We start from the raw sequence: 11,825 nt of genomic DNA, 5'->3' as shown, positions 1-11,825 counted from the left end.
CTTGGTATCTGAAGAAGTGTGCATGCACACGAAAGCTCATACCAAGAACAAACTCAGTTGGTCTCTAAGGTGCTACTGGAAAGAATTTTCTATTTTGTTTCACTTTCAGGCAAAGTCAAAAGAGTTACCAAAAGTTTTTGTACAAATCCAAAGTGTTTCAAAGTGGCTTTCTGCTCCTTCTAACCCTTCAAAGTCCTCCCAGGGCTTCCACAGGTTTCAAAGTAGCAGTAAATTCAAGTCGGAAACAATGTATCCAACAGTATACTCAGTTCTTTGCATCACAATGGCTGCCCGCAGACTGACCCGGCTTCCGTATTCCAGAGGGCGCGTGGGGCTTCCTCTTTCAATTTAGCCTTCAAAAACACTCTTAAGTCCCACTTTCTTGCCCCCCCACTGGGTTTTACCCCTCAGGGGGCTTGCTTTTCCCAAACTTTAAACTTTTTATAAACTTCAAAAAGTTCTCGGCTGTACATTAAGTCCCGTTACAACAGTCCTATCGCAAGCAGGGGGAGACGGACTTCCTTTTTACGTCTCCCTCCGATCCAAATCTTCTAAAATTTTCAAATAATGAATGCTCCTTACTTACAGAGTCCAAAACTTTCAAATCCAATTTAAGGAAGGATGAGGCGCTCTTAATCCGCCGGCAACGCTGCTTCACGATGTCAGGCAAGCGGTCGATTCAAGCGCCCGCGCCTACCACCTCACCCGCTCTCGGCAGCTCTTATTAGAGCTTACCGGGGGGCAAAGGAGGCGCAAAGGGCATCAGCCGAATCTCCAAGTCTGCAGAACTCTCAATCTGCAGTTTAAACGGGGCCGTATCGCAGTAACGGTACCCCAGAAGCCTGGCAACGTCGGCACCCCCCAGACTGGGAAGGAACCCTGCCGATCGGTAATGGCGCTCACCGGAAGTCCAATAGTTTATAAATTTTACCCAAAAGGTAGACCTCTATTATGATGGACTCAAATTTTGTCTTTTCAATGATTGAACTGTCTTTCTAGAATCTGGATATAAGTTGAGAGTAAGCAAGCAGATTCATTGTAGAATTTTACAATTTTAAAATTCTACAAGGCAGGCTTAAATTTTAAAATTCTACAAGGCAGGCATAAGCAGTACGTGGACCGAGAACTCCCAGAAGTGCAAGCTGGATTTTGAAGGGGCAGAGGAACCAGAGACCAAATTGCAAACATGTGCTGGATTATGGAGAAAGCTAGAGAGTTCCAGAAAAACATTTACTTCTGCTTCATTGACTACGCAAAAGCATTTGACTGTGTCGACCACAGCAAACTATGGCAAGTGCTTAAAGAAATGGGAGTGCCTGATCACCTCATCTGTCTACTGAGAAATCTCTATGTGGGACAAGAAGCTACAGTTAGAACTGGATATGGAATAACTGATTGGTTCAAAATTGGGAAAGGAGTACGACAAGGCTGTATATTGTCTCCCTGCTTATTTAACTTATATGCAGAATTCATCATGCGAAAGGCTGGGCTGGATGAATCCCAAACTGGAATTAAGATTGCCGGAAAAAATATCAACAACCTCAGATATGCTGATGATACTACCTTGATGGCAGAAAGTGAGGAGGAATTAAAGAACCTTTTAATGAGGGTGAAAGAAGAGAGCGCAAAATATGGTCTGAAGCTCAACATCAAAAAAACTAAGATCATGGCCACTGGTCCCATCACCTCCTGGCAAATAGAAGGGGAAGAAATGGAGGCAGTGAGAGATTACACTTTCTTGGGTTCCATGATCACTGCAGATGGTGACAGCAGTCACGAAATTAGAAGACGCCTGCTTCTTGGGAGAAAAGCAATGACAAACCTAGACAGCATCTTAAAAAGCAGAGACATCACCTTGCCGACAAAGGTCCGTATAGTTAAAGCTATGGTTTTCCCAGTAGTAATGTACGGAAGTGAGAGCTGGACCATCAAGAAGGCTGATCGCCGAAGAATTGATGCTTTTGAATTATGGTGCTGGAGGAGACTCTTGAGAGTCCCATGGACTGCAAGAAGATCAAACCTATCCATTCTTAAAGAAATCAGCCCTGAGTGCTCACTAGAAGGACAGATCCTGAAGTTGAGGCTCCAGTACTTGGGCCACCTCATGAGAAGAGAAGACTCCCTAGAAAAGACCCTGATGTTGGGAAAGATGGAGGGCACAAGGAGAAGGGGACGACAGAGGATGAGATGGTTGGACAGTGTTCTCAAAGCGACTGGCATGAGTTTGGCCAAACTGCGAGAGGCAGTGAAGGATAGGCGTGCCTGGCGTGGTCTGGTCCATGGGGTCACGAAGAGTCGGACACGACTGAACGACTGAACAACAACAACAACAACAACAACAAGCAGATTCATATTTCTCTTCTTCTTTAATACTTCAGCATGAATTTGATCTGTTCTTGAAGACGAACCATATCTTGGTACAATATATAGTCGTACATTCTCCTCTTGGCTCTAATAAAAACGTTCCAGTGGTCACATTAACAGTGCAGGAGAGGGTATTTTTGTGTTTAATGTGGTGCAACATGATTTTTGTGGTGCAGGTTGTGCCCCGGGCTATGATGTGTGATTTTCCGGTGACTTCTGGGTGGCCCAAAACAAAAAGGGTGAGGATCCATGGGGATCCATGCTTCAGAACCAGGTTTTGGGGCCGTGGTATCACCACGAAGTGGTGGATCCGTGTTTTTGTGGTGCAGGCTGTGCCCCTGGAGATGATGTGTGATTTGACGGTGAGTTTGATGTGGCGCAGTGCAAAAAGGGTGCGGATTCGTCAGGATCCGCGCTTCAGAACCCTGTTTTTGGGCCGTGGTGTCGCCAGGAAGCGGTGGACCCGTGTTTTTTGTGGTGCAGGCTGTGCCCCTGGCTTTGATGTGTGATTTGCCGGTGAGTTTGATGTGGCGCAGTGCAAAAAGGGTGCGGATTCGTGAGGATCCGCGCTTCAGAACCCCGTTTTTGGGCCGTGGTGTCGCCAGGAAGCGGTGGACCCGTGTTTTTTGTGGTGCAGGCTGTGCCCCTGGCTTTGATGTGTGATTTGCCGGTGAGTTTGATGTGGCGCAGTGCAAAAAGGGTGCGGATTCGTGAGGATCCGCGCTTCAGAACCCCGTTTTTGGGCCGTGGTGTCGCCAGGAAGCGGTGGACCCGTGTTTTTTGTGGTGCAGGCTGTGCCCCTGGCTTTGATGTGTGATTTGCCGGTGAGTTTGATGTGGCGCAGTGCAAAAAGGGTGCGGATTCGTGAGGATCCGCGCTTCAGAACCCCGTTTTTGGGCCGTGGTGTCGCCAGGAAGCGGTGGACCCGTGTTTTTTGTGGTGCAGGCTGTGCCCCTGGCTTTGATGTGTGATTTGCCGGTGAGTTTGATGTGGCACAGTGCAAAAAGGGTGCGGATTCGTGAGGATCCGCGCTTCAGAACCCCGTTTTTGGGCCGTGGTGTCGCCAGGAAGCTTTGGACCCGTGTTTTTTGTGGTGCAGGCTGTGCCCCTGGCTTTGATGTGTGATTTGCCGGTGAGTTTGATGTGGCGCAGTGCAAAAGGGTGCGGATCCGTGAGGATCCGCGCTTTAGAACCCCGTTTTTGGGCAGTGGTGTCGCCAGGAAGCGGTGGACCCGTGTTTTTTGTGGTGCAGGCTGTGCCCCTGGCTTTGATGTATGATTTGCCGGTGAGTTTGATGTGGCGCAGTGCAAAAAGGGTGCGGATTCGTGAGGATCCGCGCTTCAGAACCCCGTTTTTGGGCCGTGGTGTCGCCAGGAAGCTTTGGACCCGTGTTTTTTGTGGTGCAGGCTGTGCCCCTGGCTTTGATGTGTGATTTGCCGGTGAGTTTGATGTGGCGCAGTGCAAAAAGGGTGCGGATTCGTGAGGATCCGCGCTTCAGAACCCCGTTTTTTCGGCCGTGGTGTCGCCAGGAAGCGGTGGACCCGTGTTTTTTGTGGTGCAGGCTGTGCCCCTGGCTTTGATGTGTGATTTGCCGGTGAGTTTGATGTGGCGCAGTGCAAAAAGGGTGCGGATTCGTGAGGATCCGCGCTTCAGAACCCCGTTTTTGGGCCGTGGTGTCGCCAGGAAGCGGTGGACCCGTGTTTTTTGTGGTGCAGGCTGTGCCCCTGGCTTTGATGTGTGATTTGCCGGTGAGTTTGATGTGGCGCAGTGCAAAAAGGGTGTGGATTCGTGAGGATCCGCGCTTCAGAACCCCGTTTTTGGGCCGTGGTGTCGCCAGGAAGCGGTGGACCCGTGTTTTTTGTGGTGCAGGCTGTGCCCCTGGCTTTGATGTGTGATTTGCCGGTGAGTTTGATGTGGCGCAGTGCAAAAAGGGTGCGGATTCGTGAGGATCCGCGCTTCAGAACCCCGTTTTGGGGCCGTGGTGTCGCCAGGAAGCGGTGGACCCGTGTTTTTTGTCGTGCAGGCTGTGCCCCTGGCTTTGATGTGTGATTTGCCGGTGAGTTTGATGTGGCGCAGTGCAAAAAGGGTGCGGATTCGTGAGGATCTGCGCTTCAGAACCCCGTTTTTGGGCCGTGGTGTCGCCAGGAAGCAGTGGACCCGTGTTTTTTGTGGTGCAGGCTGTGCCCCTGGCTTTGATGTGTGATTTGCCGGTGAGTTTGATGTGGCGCAGTGCAAAAAGGGTGCGGATTCGTGAGGATCCGCGCTTCAGAACCCCGTTTTTGGGCCGTGGTGTCGCCAGGAAGCGTTGGACCCGTGTTTTTTGTGGTGCAGGCTGTGCCCCTGGCTTTGATGTGTGATTTGCCGGTGAGTTTGATGTGGCACAGTGCAAAAAGGGTGCGGATTCGTGAGGATCCGCGCTTCAGAACCCCGTTTTTGGGCCGTGCTGTCGCCAGAAAGCGGTGGACCCGTGTTTTTTGTGGTGCAGGATGTGCCCCTGGCTATGATGTGTGATTTGCTGGTGAGTTTGATGTGGCCCGGTGCAAAAAGGGTGCGGATCCGTGAGGATCCGCGCTTCAGAACCATGTTTTTGCGCCATTGCGGCCTCACGGAATAGTGGAAACGTGATTTTTTTGGTGCTGCCTATAGATTAGTATTTGGTGTAGAGTATCATGGTGGTTTTATTTTGTTTCAATATAAAAATCATATGAATTCATGTGGATCCATGCCTCGGATCTATGTTTTTGTGGTGCAGAACCCCGTTTTTGGGCCGTGGTGTCGCCAGGAAGCGTTGGATCCGTGTTTTTTGTGGTGCAAGCTGTGCCCCTGGCTATGATGTGTGATTTGCCGGTGAGTTTGATGTGGCCCAATGCAAAAAGGGTGCGGATCCGTGAGGATCCGTGCTTCAGAACCACGTTTTTGGGCCGTGGTGTCGCCAGGAAGCAGTGGACCCATGTTTTTTGTGGTGCAGGCTGTGCCCCGGGCTATGTTGTGTCATTTGCCGTTGAGTTTGATGTGGCACAGTGCAAAAAGGGTGAGGATCCGTGAGGATCCGCGCTTCAGAACCATGTTTTTGCGCCATTGCGGCCTCACGGAATAGTGGAAACGTGATTTTTTTGGTGCTGCCTATAGATTAATATTTGGTCTAGAGTATCATGGTGGTTTTATTTTGTTTCAATATAAAAATCATATGAATTCATATGGATCCATGCCTCGGATCTATGTTTTTGTGGTGCTACAGCGCAGCAAAGTGTTGGATTCCCGTTTTTTATGCTCCAGACTGTAGGCGTGGCTTCTAGATGTGATTTGACACTAAAATTTTTGCAGTTATTTGTAAAAATATGGAGGATCCATGAGGATCCGTCTAGATCCGCCTTTTACCCTTTTCCGTCAAGATCAAAGAATCACAGAGTTATCAGGGACCACCAGGGTCATCTAGTCCAACCCCTTGCAATGCAGGAATCTTTTGCCCAACGTGGGGAATATGGAAGAACGAGAGCTGCGTCGAGGCCCCTGGATGAAAAGAGCAGATGCTGATTCCTTGCAAGCCTCGAGGGAGATTTGTTTTGTTTTGTTTTGTTTTTGCAACCCTTCCTCTGTGACGGGGAGAAATTTTTGGGCGAGCGGGGAGGTTCTGCATTAGCAGCTCCCCAGATCTATCCTGTATGACGTCAAAGCCCCCTCCAGAGTTCTTCGTGATGTCACGACGTGAGGGGGGGAAATCCCTCGACGAGAGCCCCCTTTCGCGGCGTGTGATGTCACTCGGCCATGGGAATGCTAAGGGAAGACCCCCTTCTCCCTCTCGCTTCTGATAGGGAGGAATTCCCCCGCTCCTCATTACGCGTATGTGACGTCACGGGAGGGCGTGGGGATTCCGGAGGGAGCCCCTCCTCTCCGCGGGGCGGTTCCTCCAGGCGGCGGGAGAAGTGCAATTTCCCCGCCATGGCTGCTCTTCAGCTCCTGATGATGGTCCCGGCGCTGGGAAGCTTCCTGTTCACCTTCGGGACCGGCGTGGAACTGATCCGCTTCGTCTCCTTCCGCGCTCTGTTCCTGCAGCCGGGGACGGGGGATGCCCAGCACAGAACCGGTGCGGGGGCGTAGGGGCGGGAGAAAAATGGCGGGATCTTGCGGGGGAGGGAATGAGAGCTTGGGGTTGCAAAGGGGTGCGAGGTGCGCGGTCCTTGGGCGGAGGAGCAGGGATCCGGCGGCCCTCCAGGTGTGGTGCTCTGTTCTGTATCGGGTTCAGGGCAGCATGTGGGCAGTGCTGAGGGATGACGGGAGTTGTAGTTCAGCAGCATGCCAAGAGGTATGAAAAATTGCCCGTTCATCCCTTATTTTTATTTTTGGTCTGGATCCTGAAGACGCCCAGGCGAGTGGCAGGAGGCTGAAACTCTAAAGCTGCCACTTTGAAACAGGGGAAGCCAAATGATTAAAAAAAGAAATCCTAGATGTTAGATAAGATGCTTTTAACACTGTGTTTTTATGTTGCAATGGTTCCTGTTGGAAGTTTGCTTCTTGCCCTGGGCCTTTTCCAGGAACAGAAAGCTGGCAAGCAGAAATAAATGTGGCGCCTTGTTCTCAAAAGGCAGGGCGAAGGATGTAGTCTGGGATATTATTATTTTTTCCACTGATGCTACTAGTATGTGAACAATATGATTTGGTAAAAATATCCCATGATGTCCTTAAAGATGATTGGATAAAAATGCCTGTATGTTCTACTTCCTTCTCTGTATGTTAAGGCCATTAAATCCAGCAGCTTCACAATACTTTGAGACAGCCTTCCCCAACCTGCTATCATCCATAAGTTTTGAAGTACGACTCTCACCATCCCTGCTGGCTGGGGCTGATGGGTGTTGGAGTCCAACATGTCATAGACAATAGAATCTGAGATTATAGAATCATAGAGTTGGAAGGGACCCTGAGGATGACTTGGTCAAATCCCCCTGCAATGCAGGAATATGCAGCTGTCCCTTACAAGGATCGAACCTACAACCGCAGTACTATTGGCACCATGCTCTAACCAGCTGAGCTATACAGAGAACACCAGCTTGTGGAAGGATTGTTTTAAGATGATGAGAGAGAGAACAATTTGTCTCTGGGATTAGTTTCTGGGCTACTATCTGAGATCTTCTGCCAGCCCACTGCTGGATGCACTAGGCCTCACCTTGAGCAAATCTCTTTTCTTTGCAGATGCTGTTCCTAATATTCAATGGGAAGCTGCCCTGAGGGATCCCAAGATTCTGCAGCCACTAATGGTGGATGTGGGCTTAATTGTCCTCTTCATCCTGCAACACAGCCTCATGGCCACCGAGAAAGTCAAACACTGGACCAGAAGTTGCTTTGGAGTTTTACAGAGATCTTTCTATGTCTTCTGCACAGCGCTGGCTCTCCAGGTAGGGGTATCAGTTTGGGGGAGCAAAATGGGGGGAGAGCACTGAAGGGGAGGAAGAAGTCCCACAGGCAAGATAATAGAGCAACTCTGAGTCAATTCTTGCCCAGGTCAGAAAAGCTAAGCTCCAAATGCAGAATAAATCTTCCTGGCATGATGCTGTTCGGATTTCATACGCTGCACTTTCATGGAAGCAATATTGCCAAAGCAAATCCCCCAATTTCAGCATTAAGTCTTTGCTCCTTGGTACAGTTTATTTTGAGCACAGACCTCCCAAACTCACACTGTTAACTCAGCATAGCCTTCATTATGCTGCGAAGCAAAATGCACCATTGCAGTGATGAGAAATAGAATCTTGCACCATTTAAAAACAACAACAACCCAGTGTGGATTTGATTTGTATGATTTGGCTAATGCCTCCAGGCCCTGCACGACACAGTTTTTCTACAATGTGATCACAGTTCTGTAGTCCCGAAATGCAGCCATATTAGACGTGTGCCTGCAGGAGAATCTACTTTATCTAATCTAATGCACCTTTTCCTTCCCACGTAGCTGCTGATGAGGTACTGGCAGCCTGTGCAGGATGGCCCTGTGCTCTGGAATACGAGCACAGAGCCATGGGTCACTTGGGTCCCTCTCATCTGCTTCATCCTCCACTTCATTGCTTGGCTGGTCATCTTTAGCATCATCCTCATCTTCGACTACGCAGAGCTGATGGGGGTCAAACAGGTACCGTGCAGCTTCCCTTTCCCCACCTAGAGACCACCGTCCTGTATTTGGTGGCTGAGCTCAGCGAGGCCAAATGACCCACCCAGTGAGGGTGATATAAGATATTTCCTCTTGCCGTGCAATATTTCTAAAAAGAGCAGTCCCAGCGTTAAAGCATGTTGGGAAGCCATGACCTCTCTCTTGGAAGCTCTTACCGTAATGTACTGTGGCATTACGGTGATAGCAGTCAGGGGGTGCATTGGATTTGGATGAATTCTGAGGGGTTTTATTTAAAAATAATAATTTTTATTTGATTTTAAAACTATATTATAACAATACAACCATACACATACACATTTGGAGATTCCTCAAAATCTCTGGACTTCCCACCTTCCCCTCTGTGGGTCCTACTGCATCTTTTTCAATAGTGCATATTTTATATAAGTCCATTATCTCCATTGTACTTGCTACATTACAAGTGTTATTGCAATCCTGCTAATGTTTTCATCTGTTTACAGTGGTCTCCAAGATAAATTATAAATTTTCCCCATCCTGGTCTTCTTGGTTCCTGAGCTTTACGGTCAGTTTTGCCATTTCAGCATAGTCCAACAGTTTAATTTGCCATTCCTCTCTGGTAGGGACTTTATCTTCTTTCCATCTCAGGAATTCTGAGGGGTTTTGGTCAAGGCAGTTACCGCAGAAGGACTTAGTGTTGTCTCAGCAGTCCAGACAACAAAACAAAAACAGATCTCACATTCCCCCCCCCCCTTGTGAATATATAGAGGCCCAATGTGTACACAGATCTAAAACGGTGTCTTGTTTCCTCAAAAGATTTGTGTGTCTGCGGTAGAAACGGGTGTTTCTCTCATTCCACAGGTTTACTACCACTGCCTGGGCATGGGGGACCCTTTGGCCGTGAAGTCCACGCGCGCTGTCCGTCTCTTCTCCCACCTTCGCCACCCTGTGTACCTGGAGTTTCTCCTCATCCTATGGGCCGTTCCCTGCCTCTCCCTCGACCGCCTGCTCCTCGCGTTGCTCTTCACGGCCTACATCACCTGCGCCCACAACCTCGACCAGCAGGACTACCTCTACCTACGAGCTCAGTTGGACAAGAAGTTCCAGATCTTCTCCCGTGAGGAGGCAGCCTATGGGGATCTGCTGGCTCAGAATGGCCCCTCTGTCCTTAAGGAGAACTGAACTGGTGTGGCCCCAATTTTACATGTGGGTGCTGGTGTCCTAGTATATTGCAGCCTGAGAGCCTGGTACCTCACACTCTCCCTTGCTATGCACTGAACGATGCAATGTGTCTTATATCTCCTTTTGCTTTTATGCACTTGGGACTTGAGTGGTCTATAAATGGGACCTAAGAGTTCTGGCTTCCAGCAGGCCTACTTTGCTACAACTCTTAAAACACATATAAGGAGTTCTATATGGTGTTGCCAGGTCAAGCCACATGGCCCAGTAGGTTGGAATCCTTGAGGAAAGAGGTGGAACTCCAAAAGATGGCAGAATTCAACCCCAAGTTCCTTGGAGGGAAGTCTCTAGAGAAGGGAGGGGAGCCTATGGCCCTCCAGAAGTTGGTGGACTTCAGCTGCCATCAACATCTGGAGGGCTGTGGATGCCCCATACCTGCTGTATAAGCTTAAAGGGATATATTGGGTCCAAAACGAATCCCCCCCTAGTTCTAAGAAGAACAATGAGTCACTGATACCTGATTGGAATTTAAGTGAAGTGGTCAGGTTGTTGTTGTTTGTGGTAGGCTTTTTTACAATTCACAACTGCACACAGCAGGCAGGTAGGCCAACAGACAAAATGTTCCCCATCTCTGGGAAAGCTGCGCCCGCTGGAATAAGTGGGGCACTGCCCCCGTAACCACAGTCTGCTCCCAGCCATTCCTCACCTGCTAGCTGGCTTTACTTACAACCTGTCAGAGGGTGGCTCTGTCTGTCATGGACTCTGCTGCTGTCCTTCCTGCCCAAGAGGACACCAGGCACACCTGACTGGAATTCTGCAGCTGTTAAAAAGCATAGCAGATGCCTCAGTTGAAATTCATTATATTAACAAAGCATTAGAACTGGGGTTTTTTCCATTCATTCTTTGCTACGGAACTTCTGCCCAAGTCATTTTTAAAGTATAGGATTTTTAGCTTTGATTCACAAGCAAGAACTATTTTAAAGAGGTAGAATCCTGGATAATTTGTGGAGTGGGCTGTGAGTCCCCCCCCTTTTTGCCAATATACCTCTTCAGCAGAGTGTCTCCCAAATACATTTCTGTTTCAAGTAAGCAATCACCATTCAATGCCTGTCCTCTTGCTTCCATCGTGTCAATTCAGTTTCAAAGCATTCTCGATTCAAAGGCCTACCTGGGTTGAGGAAGACAAGGCCTTGAGAAAGATTCTTGTCAAGACGGCCGTCCGGCAGTGGATCACCTGCCTCTCAAACCCAAATATACCTCCTTGGGGTGACTTTTAACTCGCCCCAGCCCATCCGAATTAATGAGAAAAAATATCATGATTATTTATGTGTGTGTTTAGGTTTTTTAAAATAATTTTTTATTATTTTTTTATAGTTTTATAGACAGCGTAATCATCATAAACAAAAACAAACAAAAAAAGAATACATCCCATTCTCTCTCTCTCTCCCCCCCCCCAAATGATTTCCCTCAACTTCCCCTTCTGGTTCTTTAGATATTTGCTACTTCTGTTTACATTGTTTCATTTTAATGCTTTTAACTAAATGCTCTTCTGTTCTTATCATTTTTATACCATATCCTTTAAATTACATCTTGTATTTAATAATTTTCATAACATTATTCCTTATCTTTTTCTCTCCCTTTTATAGTTGTCTTTACTCAAACGCCGCTAGCGAGTCTATTTCTTTACAATATTTCTGCACATACAACATAAATGGATCCGAGTCTTTTTAAAGTCTCTCTTGTCCTTATCTCTTAGTCTTCCTGTACGTTTTGCCATTTCTGCGTATTCCATCATTTTAACTTGCCAGTCTTCTTTCGTTGGTATCTTGTCATCTTTCCAATTTTGAGCTAGTAGAATCCTGGCCGCCGCTGTGACATACATAAATAAGTTCTTCATCTCTTTTGGTAAATCCTGTGATACCTAATAAGAAAGCTTCTGGTTTTTTTTAGCAAAAGTTATTTTAAACACTTTTCCCCATCTCATTATAAATCATTTCCCATTCATTTTTTATTACTTTACAATTCCACCACATGTGGCAAAACGGTCCTTCTTTCTCTTTACACTTCCAACATATATTAGAGCATGATCTATACATTTTAGCCAGTTTAACAGGAGTCATGTACCATCGATACATCATTTTCATATAGTTATCTTTCAAATTTATACAATCCG

The 11,825-nt window shown here is 47.8% G+C and overlaps 1 protein-coding gene across 1 annotated transcript; it reads left to right on the top strand.

Moving 5' to 3' along the window:
• The first annotated feature begins 6,223 nt into the window (after positions 1-6,223).
• Positions 6,224-10,982, top strand: NRM (nurim). Its single transcript, XM_033141568.1, has 4 exons — positions 6,224-6,458; positions 7,532-7,754; positions 8,303-8,479; positions 9,335-10,982. The coding sequence occupies exons 1-4, from the start codon at positions 6,304-6,306 to the stop codon at positions 9,653-9,655; spliced, it is 876 nt and encodes a 291-aa protein (XP_032997459.1). The 5' UTR covers positions 6,224-6,303; the 3' UTR covers positions 9,656-10,982.
• Positions 10,983-11,825: the final 843 nt, after the last annotated feature.

Source organism: Lacerta agilis, chromosome 2, assembly GCF_009819535.1.
Source record: "Lacerta agilis isolate rLacAgi1 chromosome 2, rLacAgi1.pri, whole genome shotgun sequence".
Lineage (NCBI taxonomy): Eukaryota > Metazoa > Chordata > Lepidosauria > Squamata > Lacertidae > Lacerta > Lacerta agilis.
The sequence above is the reverse complement of the archived record's forward strand: the minus strand, read 5'-3'. Positions and strand labels throughout refer to the sequence as shown.

Coding starts and splice junctions, on each gene's coding strand:
- NRM (XM_033141568.1), top strand. CDS start 6,304: ATGGCTGCTCTTCAGCTCCTGATGATGGTCCCGGCGCTGGGAAGCTTC. Junction 7,755..8,302: donor GCACAGCGCTGGCTCTCCAG/GTAGGGGTATCA, acceptor CTTCCCACGTAG/CTGCTGATGAGGTACTGGCA. Junction 8,480..9,334: donor AGCTGATGGGGGTCAAACAG/GTACCGTGCAGC, acceptor CTCATTCCACAG/GTTTACTACCACTGCCTGGG.